Source organism: Anomaloglossus baeobatrachus, chromosome 2, assembly GCF_048569485.1.
Source record: "Anomaloglossus baeobatrachus isolate aAnoBae1 chromosome 2, aAnoBae1.hap1, whole genome shotgun sequence".
Classification (NCBI taxonomy): Eukaryota; Metazoa; Chordata; class Amphibia; order Anura; family Aromobatidae; genus Anomaloglossus; species Anomaloglossus baeobatrachus.
Window position 1 is genome coordinate 279,646,577 of NC_134354.1, and position 14,430 is coordinate 279,661,006.

Here is a 14,430-nt window from a genome sequence, read left to right on the forward strand (position 1 = left end):
GAAGGCTTCCTGGGCCTGGGCGGACCACACAAACTTCTGTCCTTTCTTGGTTAACAGAGTGATGGGACGAACGATCTCTGAAAAATTACGGATAAAACGTCGGTAAAAGTTGGCAAAACCGACAAAGCGTTGTACCTCTTTGACGTTACCCGGTTCCGGCCAGTCCAGAATTGCTTGTATCTTGCCAGACTCCATGTTCAGTCCCTGAGGAGAGATGACATACCCTAAGAATTGTATCTGTGAGCAATGGAATTCGCATTTCTCCAGTTTAATGTACAGGTGATTTTCCCTCAGCCGGGTAAGTACGGTCTTGACGTGCTCCTGGTGTTCCTGTAGGGAATCAGAAAAGATTAGGATATCGTCCAGATAAATCACCATGAATTGGTCCATGATATCCCTAAAAATATCGTTAACTAGATGTTGGAAAGCCGCGGGAGCGTTACAAAGTCCAAAAGGCATCACTAGGTACTCAAAATGTCCATACCGACATCGGAACGCGGTCTTCCACTCGTCTCCGGGACGTATGCGAAGTAGATTATATGCCCCACGGAGATCCAATTTGGTGAATATTTTTGCCTGTTGGACCCTCTCCAATAGCTCAGGAATCAACGGTAACGGATACCGGTTCCGGATGGTTATTTTATTCAGTTCCCGGTAGTCAATACAGGGTCTCAGAGTCCCCTCTTTCTTTTTCACGAAAAAGATGGGTGCCCCTGCTGGTGAGGTAGACGGGCGAATAAATCCCTTGGCTAGGCTCTCATCAATGTATTCTTTTAGTGCTTCTAGCTCAGGTGCCGCCAACGGGTAGACATGGCCAAACGGAATCTCCGCCCCTGGGAGTAAGTCTATGGGGCAATCATACGGTCTATGCGGGGGAAGCCGATCGGCTTTTCTTTTGTCGCATATGTCAGCAAAGTCATCATAAACCGGGGGTAGAACAGGTACCTGTACAGTGCCCTCCGCATTCGGTGTTACTGGAACCGGAACAGTTGGACTAATGGTCGGACCACTCTGCGGTGGGAAGGATATTTCCTTAGTTTCCCAATCGATGACCGGATTCGTAGACCGTAGCCACGGAATACCTAAAATAATCGGAAAATGAGGAGAAGAAATTATCATGAAAACAAGGGTCTCCTGCTGACCTGGCTTCATCACGCATTCTAGCGGTACTGTTTCCCGATCCACTGGTCCAGAGCTTAACGGAGATCCGTCTACCGTCTCCATGGTAACCGGTGAGGATCTTTGCTGAGTCCGGATACCGTGTTTCCTGGCAAAAGAGGAGTCCATGAAATTTCCCCCTGCCCCAGAATCTATCATTGCAGAGGTAGGTATTAGATGCCCCTCCCACCGGATCTGAATGGGGAGCGAGCAATGGGTATATTTCCCTTCTGAGTCCTTCGGTGAGGTTGACATTACAGTCAAGGGAAATACCGCATCCAAGTGCCCACTTGCCTCAGAGATATCGGACTCTGCGTCCGTGTTGTCACACTCTGCCATGGCTGCCAATACCTTATTTGGGCGATTCGGACGTTTCGGGCAGTCGATCAAGAAATGATCCGATTGACCGCAATAGAAACACAAACGCTCACGGAGCCGGTGTTCGCGACGTTCGTTGGTCTCTCGCTTTTGCAGAGAGTCCACTTGCATAGGAACGTCCTCGGCCTCCCGTGGTGTCCTGAGAGCGGGTTCTCTAGAAGGAAACGCAAAGTTGTTTACACGGTTTACAGCTGCCCATTTTTCCTGTCTACGCTCCGTCAAGCGGGTATCAATACGCACACAGTGCTGGAGAAACAGTTCAAAATCCCCTGGAGATTCGGAACGAGCTAACTCGTCCTTGATGGTACCGGACAAACCTTTTCTGAAAACAGACAATAATGCATTGTTTCCCCAGTCGGTGTCTACCACTAACCTCTGGAACTCAGTGGCGTATTCAACGACAGAACGCTTTCCCTGACGTAAGGAAAGGAGAGCCGATTCAGCGGTAGCACGGCGATTCGGATCATCAAACATTTGCGCCATTGCGTTCAGAAAGTCATCCAGGTGATTTAAACGGATGTCCCGATTCTCTATCATAGGATTAGCCCAAGCCAGTGCTCGTGAGGTTAATAACATGATTATACATAACACTTTGGACCGGTCAGAACGGTAATAATCAGCATGTACATCAAAAAACAGTATACATTGGTTCACAAATCCACGAAACTGACTACGATCACCATTGAAACGGAATGGGGGTAACCTAGGCATACCGGCAGCTGATACGGACGTAGTGGGGACGGCTTCCTGAGCCTCCACTCTGACTTGCAAATCCTGAATAGCCGGACCCAGTACCTGGTGATCATGGCCCAGCTGTGCCTCCACATCTCTGAGTTTAGTTTGCACCGCCTCCATCTCCTGCTGCAAGGAGTTGATCATGGAAAAGAGCTGATCTACTCGTGTCTCAGTCATTGCCCCAGCGAAATCCTCTTAAGGCCTGAGTATAATGTAATACTACTGTATGTTCTGAGGATTTCGATAGCGTTAGGGCAATGACAGAGACGAGTTCTTGGTACAAGATGTTATATAATATGTAACCACGGTAGATACACAACGGGAATAAACACAGTAAAACAACACACAAAACACTTTCACGAAACGGAGCGAAGGGGATTCCCGGGGCCACGCACCGGACTCCCCCAGGGAGACCACCAGAGCGAACCCCTATACAGGGACTGTCCGGCAATCAACCCCGGAAGGCCTAAATGCGCAGCAGCCGGTACACAAGGGGCAAGTGGTATAGTCCAGGAGTGTCCGTACGGGATGATTGTCCAGAGTGGTTACGAACCGGGCAGAGTGCTGATCAAAGACGGCAGACGGAGTCCGGGCACAGCTTGAAGAAAACCGGGTATGGTCCAGAGTCGGTCGGTAGAGTTTCAGGAAAATCCAAGGCAATCAGGAAGTAGAAACAGCAAAGCAGGAGCACACAGCAAGCAGTATACTCAGGCACTGGACTAGGCTTAGAGGCGGCCTTTTAAGCAGCTGGACAGGAAGTAGGGCAACAGAACAGTAAACTCCATGTTAACCGAGGGCAAGCTTCTTCAACAGAGAACTGGAAAACCCGGAAACCTGACACGAACTTTACGGCCAGTGAGGTCCTGGACAGTCCCCTCACTGTGCAGATTTTATCAGGTCTGCCTGGAGCGTTTGCCTGACCTAGGATTTTGTACCCCGTTGGTGCTATGGTTCAGAGAGTACTCCACCGTACTCCACCAGCAACCACACGCCTAGGCCCTAAGGTCACTGTTACACTCTCCTGCCAGTGCGGTTACGTCCGTCTTCTCTCACTTCCACTTACTGACTGTCTGACCCCTCCCCTCTGGTTGTCGTCTAGTGGACTGGATCGGCTCCACCCCTAGGTGGCCATCCATTGGGTTCAACCCTAGCGTGTCACCAGTCTTTGGAAATGGGGAAAAAAAGGGATTCAAATGAATGTTTTGCTATTACCGGCACTGGTCTTCTGGGTCCCTGGGGGTAGGCCCTGCATCTTTGACCAGATGCAGTTCCCTGTAGCTCCTGATGGCTTCAGGGGCACTACAATTACAGTTGTAAATATGGAAAGCTCTGGGAGAGACAGAGAAGTGTTAATCACATTCTTAGCCAAAAATGGTCACTGAGGATAGCAGCTAAAGTTGGCACAGAGCCTCCAATGCAGTAAGACAATTTAATTCATTCATTTTGGTAACTTCCTAAAAACATCATGTTTTCAGGAGTTACATAATTACATAGATAGGTTGAAAAAAGACCTAGGTCCATCTAGTTCAGTGTTTCTCAACTCCAGTCCTCAAGACCCACCAACAGATCATGTTTTCAGGATTTCCTCAGCATTGCATAGGGAATAAGTCCATCACCTGTGCAATACTAAGGAAATCCAGAAAACCAGATCTGTTGGTGGGTCTTGAGGACTGGAGTTGAGAAACGCTGATCTAGTTTAACCGTCCTCCACCAATTCTACATTTTGTCATTATGTCATTTATAACCAACAATGTTTTGTGTACTGAGGAAATCATCCTGCCCTTTTTTAAAAGCTGTTATAGTATCTGCCATTACTACCTCTTGTGGTAGGGCATTCCACAGTCTCACTGCTCTAACTGTAAAGAACCCTTTCCTATTTAGCTGCCGGAATCGCTTTTTTTCCACTCGCAGAGAGCGCCCCCTGGTCCTTAATATTGTCTTTGGAAGGAATAAGTCATGTGCCAGTCCTTTGTATTGACCACACGTATTTATACATATAAGTGAGATCTCCTCTGAGACGTCTTTTTTATAAGCTAAACAAATCTAACTTTTTCAATCTCTCATCATATGGAAGGCCTTCCATTCCTTGTAGTAGTTGAGTCCACGTTATGAAGTCTACAAAAAACTAAATGTGTTAAAGGGATGGTCGGGTGCCGTGGTAGTCAGAGTCTGCTGTTCGGCCGCAGCACAGCCCTGTGTAATGGCTCTGCACCACGATCCCCTCTTTAGTGCAGGGGACTCATATTGGGACTTGTAGTGCAATTTGCTCACTTTTAGGCTGAAGGCCAGGGCTGAGTCATTCTTTGGTACCACTTCTAGGCTGCCAGCTGCAGCAGGTCCCAGTACCTTCAGACACCACACAAGGACACAGTTCTCTTTAACCATCAACAATTCTTTACTAAACCAGACATGAACAAATCTCACATCTGGCCTGTGGTGGGCACATTCCTTCTCAATTACAGGGGTCATCTGTACACTTCTTCTTAGTATATTTACCACACACTCCAATCCCTCGACGGGGTTACCAGTAGCAACTGGACTTACATTTAATTTCCAGGCCAGCCACTTCCCTTGTACTTGGGCTCCCGGTAGAGCTCCTAAGCCCCTCATCCTCTCACTCATCTTCATACTGCTGGAAAGATTCAAATAGTCCTCTGAGTATCCCGTTGTCCTACCCACAAGGATTTTCAGCTATAAGATTGGATGGGTCTTTCGAAGATGAAACTCCTCTGCCCAGTTCTGTCATCAGCTACTCCCGTCGTTGGAGTTCACTGACCTTCCGATGCCCGAGGGGGTTCTTTGGGTATCTGCCATGGGGTGGCCACAATTCAGGCTGCCGGACTTCACCCACATGCTGGGACGTGGTTAGCACAGCCCTCTACACACTGGGGCCCCACGTGTCCGGTACCGGGATTTGACCCAGAGGGTCAGTCTAATTAGAGTTATTAAGAATTGTTCTTTATCTCACTTCCCTGGGAACTCTCCCGCCTCTTCGTGGCCTACAACCCTTTTTAGTCCCTAAACTCCCCCTGCTATTAACTCTCCCTAGCCTGAGAGTACCAAGGGAAGTAGCTAACCCAATTTGGCCACCTAGTGACCGCACACAAATTACATCATATACAGTATTATATCAACAGTATCTACCACATATTACATCTTTCACATGACGGTTTTGCAGGTCTGGGGTGGTCCGAGCCCTACACCCCCCTTACATTTGTTTCGAGCATCCAGCACACTTATTAAATTGTTTAAAACTATTGCCCCTTTTTTGGGCCACTGCTTTTCTAGCAATTTCCTTGCATATGTGAACAGCCAGTTGTTTGAGTAAATACAAAGTAAAGGAAGATAAATTAATGTGTACATAAAAGAAGATAATGAGCAGATAATTGCAATAAAGAGAATAAATAAAATATAGTAATGGCTGATGATTGAGGCTGTAAGGCCGGGGCCACACGGGGACTACTGCGATTCTCACATGACACTCGGCTCATGCTGGCAGCACAGCAGGAGCTGTGTGTCATGCGAGTGTCACTGCGGCTCAGGTCCGATCATGCGATTGGACCACAGCTGCAGGGTGCAGGACGGCGCTGAAGAGGGGCAGGCCAGTGCTAAGGAGGGAAGGGCCGACGCTGAGGAGGGGAGGGCCGGTGCTGCGAAGGGGAGGGAGGGATTTATCTCCCTCTGTCCTCCGTTGCCGGCTATTGCCATTCTCGTCCTGCACTCGTGGTACACCGGTGTAACGCAAGTGCAGTGCGTTTTTTTTCTCGCCCCATATACTTGAATGGGTGCGAGTGAAACAAGGATCGCATTACACTCGCAGCATTCTGCTACTGTTTTCTCAGTCTGATTAGGGCTGAGAAAATAATCGCTCATGGGTGCTGGCACATAGGTTAATATTGGTCTGAGTGGAATGCAATGTTTTATCGCATTCCACTCGCTCTGATTCTCATGCCATGTTTCTTGGGCCTAAGGGGCCCTTTGCACACTACGACATCGCAAGCCGATGCTGCGATGCCGAGCGCGATAGTCCCCGCCACCGTCGCAGCTGCGATATCTTGTGATAGCAGCCGTAGCGAATAGCTTCACATGCACTTACCTGCCCTGCGACGTCACTCTGGCCGGCGACCCGCCTCCTTCCTAAGGGGGCGGGTCGTGTGGTGTCAGAGCGACGTCACACGGCAGGCGGCCAATAGAAGCGGAGGGGTGGAGATGAGCGGGACGTAAACATCCTGCCCACCTCTTTCCTTCCACATTGCAGACGGGACGCAGGTAGGAGATGTTCCTCGCTCCTGCGACTTTATACACAGCGATGTGTGCTGCCGCAGGAACGAGGAACAACATCGTACCGTCGCAGCAGCCAAAATAATGAAAATGACCGACACTACACCGATCATACGATACTGACGCTTTTGCGCTCGGTAATCGTAGTTAAAACGATTTACACACTACGATGTCGAGAGCGACGCCGGAAGTGCGTCACTTTCGATTTGACCCCACCGACATCGCACCTGCGATGTTGTAGTGTGCAAGGGGCCCCTAAGACTCGGGCACACTGAAAGCCTAAAGGAATGAATACATGTATGTTTTACTTTGTCAGTGTGACCTGACTATTGTTAGAAGGGGAAGAAGTGGACAAATGTGACTGTAAAAGGCAGTTATATAATAATGACTCTGAGTGGCGTGAAAAAAAGGGAAGGAATTGAGAGTTGTTGGGGATAGTCCTTAAAGAGTTATACATACACTGTGTGCAAAATTATTAGGCAAATGAGTATTTTGATCACATGATACTTTTTATACATGTTGTCCTACTCCAAGTTGTATAGGCTTGAGGGCCAACTATCAATTAAGTAAATCAGGTGATGTACATCTCTGTAATGAGGAGGGGTGTGGTGTAACGACATCAACACCCTATATAAGGTGTGCTTAATTATTAGGCAACTTCCTTTCCTTTGTGGCAAAATGAGTCAGAAGAGAGATTCGACGGGCTCTGAAAAGTCCAAAATTGTGAGATGTCTTGCAGAGGGATGCAGCAGTCTTGAAATTGCCAAACTTTTGACGCGTGATCACCAAACAATCAAGCGTTTCATGGCAAATAGCCAACAGGGTCGCAAGAAGCTTGTTGGGCAAAAAAGGCGCAAAATAACTGCTCATGAAATGAGGAAAATCAAGCGTAAAGCTGCCAAGATGCCATTTGCCACCAGTTTGGATATATTTCAGAGCTGCAACATTACTTGAGTATCAAAAAGCACAAGGTGTACCATACTCAGGAACATGGCCAAGGTAAGGAAGGCTAAAAAACTACCACCTTTGAACAAGAAACATAAGATAAAACGTCAAAACTGGGCCAAGGAATATCTATTTTTCAAAGGTTTTATGGAGTGATGAAATGAGAGTGACTCTTGATGGGCCAGATGGATGGGCCAGAGGCGTTTTCAGTAAAGGGCAGAGAGCTCCACTCCAACTCAGACGCCAGCAAGGTGGAGGTGGGGTATTGGTATGGGCTGGTATCATCAAAGATGAACTTGTGGGACCTTTTTGGGTTGAGGATGGAGTGAAGCTCAACTCCCAGACCTACTGCCAGTTTCTGGAAGGCAAGGTCTTCAAGCAGTGGTACAGGAAGAAGTCGGTATCGTTCAAGAAAAACATGATTTTCATGCAGGAAAATGCTCCATCACATGCATCCAACTACTCCACAGCATGGCTGTCCAGTAAAGGTCTAAAAGATGAAAAAATAATGACATGGCCCCCTTGTTCACCTGATCTGAACCCCATAGAGAACCTATGGTCCCTCATAAAATCTGAGATCTACAGAGAGGGAAAACAGTACACCTCTCGGAACAGTGTCTGGGAGGCTGTGGTGGCTGCTCACGCAATGTTGATCGTAAACAGATCAAGCAACTGACAGAATCTCTGGATGGTAGGCTGTAGAGTGTCATCATAAAGAAAGGTGGCTATATTGGTCACTAATTTTTTGGGGTTTTGTTTTTGCATGTCAGAAATGTTTATTTCTAAATTTTGTGCAGTTATATTGGTTTACCTGCTGAAAATAAACAAGTGAGATGGGAATATATTTGGTTTTTATTAAGTTGCCTAATAATTCTGCACAGTAATATTTTCCTGGAAAAACCGATATCCTCCTAAGATAACCAAATCTAAAAAAAAAACACTCCAACTTCCAAAAATATTAACCTTTGATATTTATGAGTCTTTTGGGTTGATTGAGAACATAGTTGTTGATCAATAAAAAAAAAATCCTCTAAAATACAACTTGCCTAATAATTCTGCACACGGTGTATGTGGCACGCCAGTGGTCATGGGAGCCACAGTGGCATTGTTCTCCTCACCCGAGGGTAATGCTATGCCTGTAAGCAGCGGGAAGACCTCTATGCCAGGTACAATCACACACACAACACTTTCTGATCCAGACCAGAAAGGGGAGCTCAAGTCCAGTTTTGGGCAAGCGTCCCTGTGCATTCTGGGCTGGGGAGGGGTTAGAGAGGGAGGCACAGGAAGAGAAAACTCAGAACTCTAGTAGCAGTGAAAGAGAACGGTCGCTGTTAGAGAGCTGTCTCAAGCTTTCCAGGACCGAGCGCTCGACAGCGGGGTCCTCGACTGTCAGGTACTAATGTCCCAGCAGTAAACCCAGAGGGCAGGAGGTTCCACACCTCCTGGCTCAACAGAGACTCCCAGGGCGCAGTAACATAATAGAGCCCTACATCCGGCTCGTGCTGCCCGCCACAAGGGACAAGGAAAATCACATCTAGGAAGAGGGACGCTGTGATGCTCCAGGCCACAGCGACCCACAGTCAGGGTGCACTAAGGAAAGCCTCCAACGTACCTGGCAGAGAAGGAATTCCTCACTGCTTCCCGGCTGACTGGACCACTATAACCTGGGACCATAACAACTGACCAGTAAAAGATAAAGGAAACTGCCAGCCTGTGTCGTCCAGTTACTGTCGGCGTCCTGAGCCCCGCTTCCCAGTGTACAACAGCATAGACTACCACCCTATCACTATCCCTGGGGCCCGCTCCACCTTTGGGGAGTTAAACCATTCCAGCTGCGACACTATTTGCCCCAGAGGACAGCACCCGCAGCGGTGGCTAATCCCTGGTCACACACCACAAGTCATGCCACAAGACAAACAACCCACATCATTCTCTATTCACTCCCTTTTATTGTAAGCCTCAGGGGCAGGAAGCCGGGCAGGGTCACCCGTGACATCCCAGACCCGACATCAGTGGCCCGGCGACAAGTAACCAGTTTAACCCCCTTGCCCTGTGGGTGCTGCACGTGTGTGTGTATATATATATATATATATATATATATATATATGTATATGTATAATATAAAATCTACAGTGGGTATGGAAAGTATTCAGATCCCTTTACATTTTTCACTCTTTGTTTCATTGTAGCCATTTGGTAGATTCAAAAAAGTTCATTTTTTTTCTCATTTATGTATACTCTGCACCCCATCTTGACAGAAAAAACCCCCAGAAATGTAGAAATTTTTACAAATGTATTAAACAAGAAAAACTGAAATATCACGTGGTCATCATTATTCAGACCCTTTGCTCAGTATTGAGAAGAAACACCCTTTTGAGCTAGTGCAGCCATGAGTCTTGTTGGGAATGATGCAACAAGTTTTTCACACCTGGATTTGAGGATCTTCTGCCATTCTTCCTTGCAGATCCCCTTCAGTTCCATCAGGTTGGATGGTGAACGTTGGTGGACAGACATTTTCAGGTCTCTCCAGAGATGCTCAATTGGGTTTAGGTCAGAGCTGTGGCTGGGCCAGTCAAGAATGGTCAGAGTTGTTTTGATGGCACTCCTTTGTAATTTTAGCTGTATGCTTAGGGTCATTGTCTTGTTGGAAGGTGAACCTTCGACCAAGTCTGAGGTCCAGAGCACTCTGGAAGAGGTTTTCTTCCAGGATATCTCTGTACTTGGCCGCATCCCTCTTTTTCTTCAAGGAGTTACGTGACTTTTGCATACTTAGTAATATTTTTGCTGGTAGATCTGGGGCATATGTTTTAAGCCAGCTTTACACCTTACAATTAGGTATGCGATCTCGTATGCGATGTGACTCGCCCAGATCGCATATGCGATTGAATGAGATTGCACATAGGTCGTTCATTTGCTGTCACACGTGCGTTAGTAGTCTATGTTAAATTGATCAATTTTGTGTGCGATCCTTTAGATCATGTGTTCTGTGACGTATGCATTGGGCACCCTTTTTTTTTTTTTATTTATTGACTTGCCAAGCGTGTGTAATGTGTAGGGATGCGGTTTTACTATGTCATCTGCCATTCAGCTCTGCTACATGTCCGCTGACAGCAGACACAGACAGCCATGTAGCAGAGCTGAATGGCAGATGACAGCAGACACAGACAGAGCCGCACTGTCAGAATGAACTCGGGTGAACTTCACCCGACTTCATTGTCATGCTGCGGCTCTGTCTGTGTCGCGTCCTGATTAGCAGTCACCTGTGAAGGACTCACCGGTGACCGCTAAACTCCTGAGTAAGTGAATTGAGCAGCCCTCTCTCATACTCACCGATCCCCGATCCCCGGCGCTGCACGGCATTCACACTGCTCCGGCAGCTTTTACTGTTTTGAAAAAGCCGGCCGCCCATTAAACAATCTCGTATTCCCTGCTTTCCCCGCCCACCGGCGCCTATGATTGGTTACAGTGAGACACGCCCCCACGCTGAGTGACAGGTGTCACACTGCACCCAATCACAGCAGCTGGTGGGCGTGTCTATACTGTGTAGTGAAATAAATAATTAAATAATTAAAAAAAATGGCGTGCGGTCCCCCCCAATTTTAAAACCAGCCAGATAAAGCCATACGGCTGAAGGCTGGTATTCTCAGGATGGGGAGCTCCACGTTATGGGGAGCCCCCCAGCCTAACAATATCAGCCAACAGCCGCCCAGAATTGCCGCATACATTAGATGCGACAGTTCTGGGACTGTACCCGGCTCTTCCCGATTTGCCCTGGTGCGTTGGCAAATCGGGGTAATAAGGAGTTATTGGCAGCCCATAGCTGCCAATAAGTCCTAGATTAATCATGTCAGGCGTCTATGAGACACCCTCCATGATTAATCTGTAAATTACAGTAAATAAACACACACACGCCCGAAAAAATCCTTTATTAGAAATAAAAAACACAAACATATACCCTGGTTAACCACTTTAATCAGCCCCAAAAAGCCCTCCTTGTCCGGCGTAATTCAGGATGGTCCAGCGTCGCGTCCAGCTGTACTGCATGGAGGTGACCGGAGCTGCAGAATACACCGCCGCTCCGGTCACCTCCACACAGCAAATTAAGACAGCCGCGCAATCAGCTGAGCTGTCACTGAGGTTACCTGCTGTTACTGGATCCAGCGGTGGATGCAGCGGTGGCCGCGGGTAAGCTCAGTGACCGCTCAGCTGATCGCGCTACTCACCGCTGCTCCTCTCACCTCCACGCAGCAACTGAGGTGAGTAGCGCGATCAGCTGAGCTGTCACTGAGCTTACCCGCGGCCACCGCTGCATCCACCGCTGGATCCAGTAACAGCGGGTAACCTCACTGACAGCTCAGCTGATCGCCGGCTGTCTTCATTTGCTGTGTGGAGGTGACCGGAGCGGCTGTGTCTGCTGCAGCTCCGGTCACCTCCATGCAGCAGCGCTGGATGCGACGCTGGATCATCCTGGATTACGCCGGACAAGGAGGGCTTTTTTGGGCTGATTAAAGTGGTTAACCAGGGTATATGTTTGTGTTTTTTATTTATAATAAAGGATTTTTTCGGCTGTGTGTGTTTATTTACTGTAATTTACAGATTAATCATGGAAGGTGTCTCATAGACGCCTGACATGATTAATCTAGGACTTATTGGCAGCTATGGGCTGCCAATAACTCCTTATTACCCCGATTTGCCAACGCACCAGGGCAAATCGGGAAGAGCCGTGGTCAGTCCCAGAACTGTCGCATATAATGTATGCGGCAATTCTGGGCGGCTGTTGGCTGATATTGTTAGGCTGGGGGGCTCCCCATAACGTGGAGCTCCCCATCCTGAGAATACCAGCCTTCAGCCGTATGGCTTTATCTGGCTGGTTTTAAAATTGGGGGGGACCGCACGCCGTTTTTTTTAATTATATAATTATTTATTTCACTGCACAGTATAGACACGCCCACCGGCTGCTGTGATTGGGTGCAGTGTGACACCTGTCACTCAGCGTGGGGGCGTGTCTCACTGTAACCAATCATAGGCGCCGGTGGGCGGGGAAAGCAGGGAATACGAGATTGTTTAATGGGCGGCCGGCTTTTTCAAAACAGTAAAAGCCACCGGAGCAGTGTGAATGCCGTGCAGAGCCGGGCCGGGGATCGGAGATCGGTGAGTATGAGAGAGGGGGTAAGAGGGATAGACTGACATGGACAGAGAGAGAGGGACAGAGATAGTGACCGACTGACAGAGATTAGTGAATGACAGACATTGTGAGGCGCTTCAGAACGCAGCTTTTCAGCTGCGCTCTGAAGCAGACCTTTTTTAAGCTGCGGTGCAGAGCGCACACCTGCGCACATAGCATCAGACACCGAAATCGTATGAGGGATGTCACACGTTACAATTCACTAGGTTCATACAACAAAACGTCCAATGTATGAGGAATAAACGACGTGTATGCGATCACCGTATTTTCGTTCAATCTTGATTGCACGTAGGTGTCACACGCAAATACGTCACGAACGATGCCGGATGTGCGTCACTTACAACTTGACCCCGACGACGGATTGAAAGATTTATTGAAGCGTGTAAAGCAGGCATTATTACACAATATAATATAAATGTGTTACTAACTTCACTGATTCCATTTTGTATGCTATAAATAAATATATTCATGTTTTAGGAATGGTTTACGGTTCTTGAGAATTATCGCCAAACTAACTGCACTGTTTCTGACTTGATTATTGGAAATTCCTACTTCTTCAGAGTGTTTTCTGAAAATTTATGTGGCCTTAGTGAAAAATCAACAGTTACTAAAGCTTGTGCTGTTATAAAGAAAGCAGGTGAGTTTTTTGGATACTTTTTATACTTAAGCAAAATATTTATAATGAGATTGTATATCATATTAAACTCCTGCTATAATCACTTATCTGATTTCATAGATTTAAGGTTTAACCTAGATATCGAGTAGACATCTAAAGTAGACATTTAAAATACTTTGAGTTCAACCTATATCCTAGCATATTGCATCAGAGGAAAGCAAAAACCTTGTAAAGCAAATGCTAATTCCGCCATATTAGGGGAAAATTCCTTCCCGACTCCACATACATTAATCAGAGTAGTTCCCTTGATCAGCGCCCCATCACTGAATCTTCAACCCAGATGTAGCTGTGATCTGGAGAAATATAAGAACGATCAGATTGCTGATTGTTATAGTCCCCTAAGGAACCTAGTAAAAATAAAAATAAAAAAGTAAAAAAAAGTTTTAAAAAATTTAAAAAAAATTAAAAAACCTAAAAGTTCAGATCACCTCCCATTCGTCCCATTGAAAATTAAAGGCTTAAAAAAAAAAAAAATAAACACATATTTGGTATCGCCACGTTCAGAAATGCCTGATCTATCAAAATATAAAGTCAATTAATCTCGATCGGTAAACTGTGTAGAGGCAAAAAAATTCCAAACACCAAAATTAAGTTTTTGGGTCGCCACAGATTTTGCGCAAAATGCAATAACAGGCAATCAAACTGTACCATCAGTGCAAAAATTGTACCATTAAAAACATCAGCTCAAGACGCAAAAAATTAGCCATCACTGAGCCATAGATCCAGAAAAATGATAACGATATGGTATTCGTAAAATGGGGCAAAGCGTGCGCCACTTTTTTTGGACAAGCTTGTGAATTTTTTTTAACCCCTTAGATACAAGTAAACGCATGACATCTAGATGGTAACCCGAATGTGATCCTTTTCTACCCACCCATTGATTTAGAATACGGATCAAAGTTTAGCATGCTGTGATCTTAAACACGTAAACCACTGATCTGTGTATAAAAATGTTCTATGTGAACTACCTAATTCACTTGCATTGGTCTACCTGCTGTCTCTATAATGAAGCCACATGAATATTTTGTACGTTTGCCTGAATGAGCACAAAAGGCTAAGGTCACACGAGCGT

At 46.7% G+C, this 14,430-nt stretch overlaps 1 protein-coding gene across 1 annotated transcript in view; it reads left to right on the forward strand.

Annotated features, from left to right (window-relative positions):
* LOC142291353 (myosin-binding protein H-like) overlaps positions 1–14,430 on the forward strand; it is a 196,870-nt gene that overhangs the window by 152,308 nt on the left and 30,132 nt on the right. Inside the window, exon 7 of the mRNA XM_075335822.1 lies at positions 13,160–13,319. Coding sequence (XP_075191937.1) covers positions 13,160–13,319 — 160 coding nt within the window. The remainder of the gene's footprint in view (positions 1–13,159; positions 13,320–14,430) is intronic.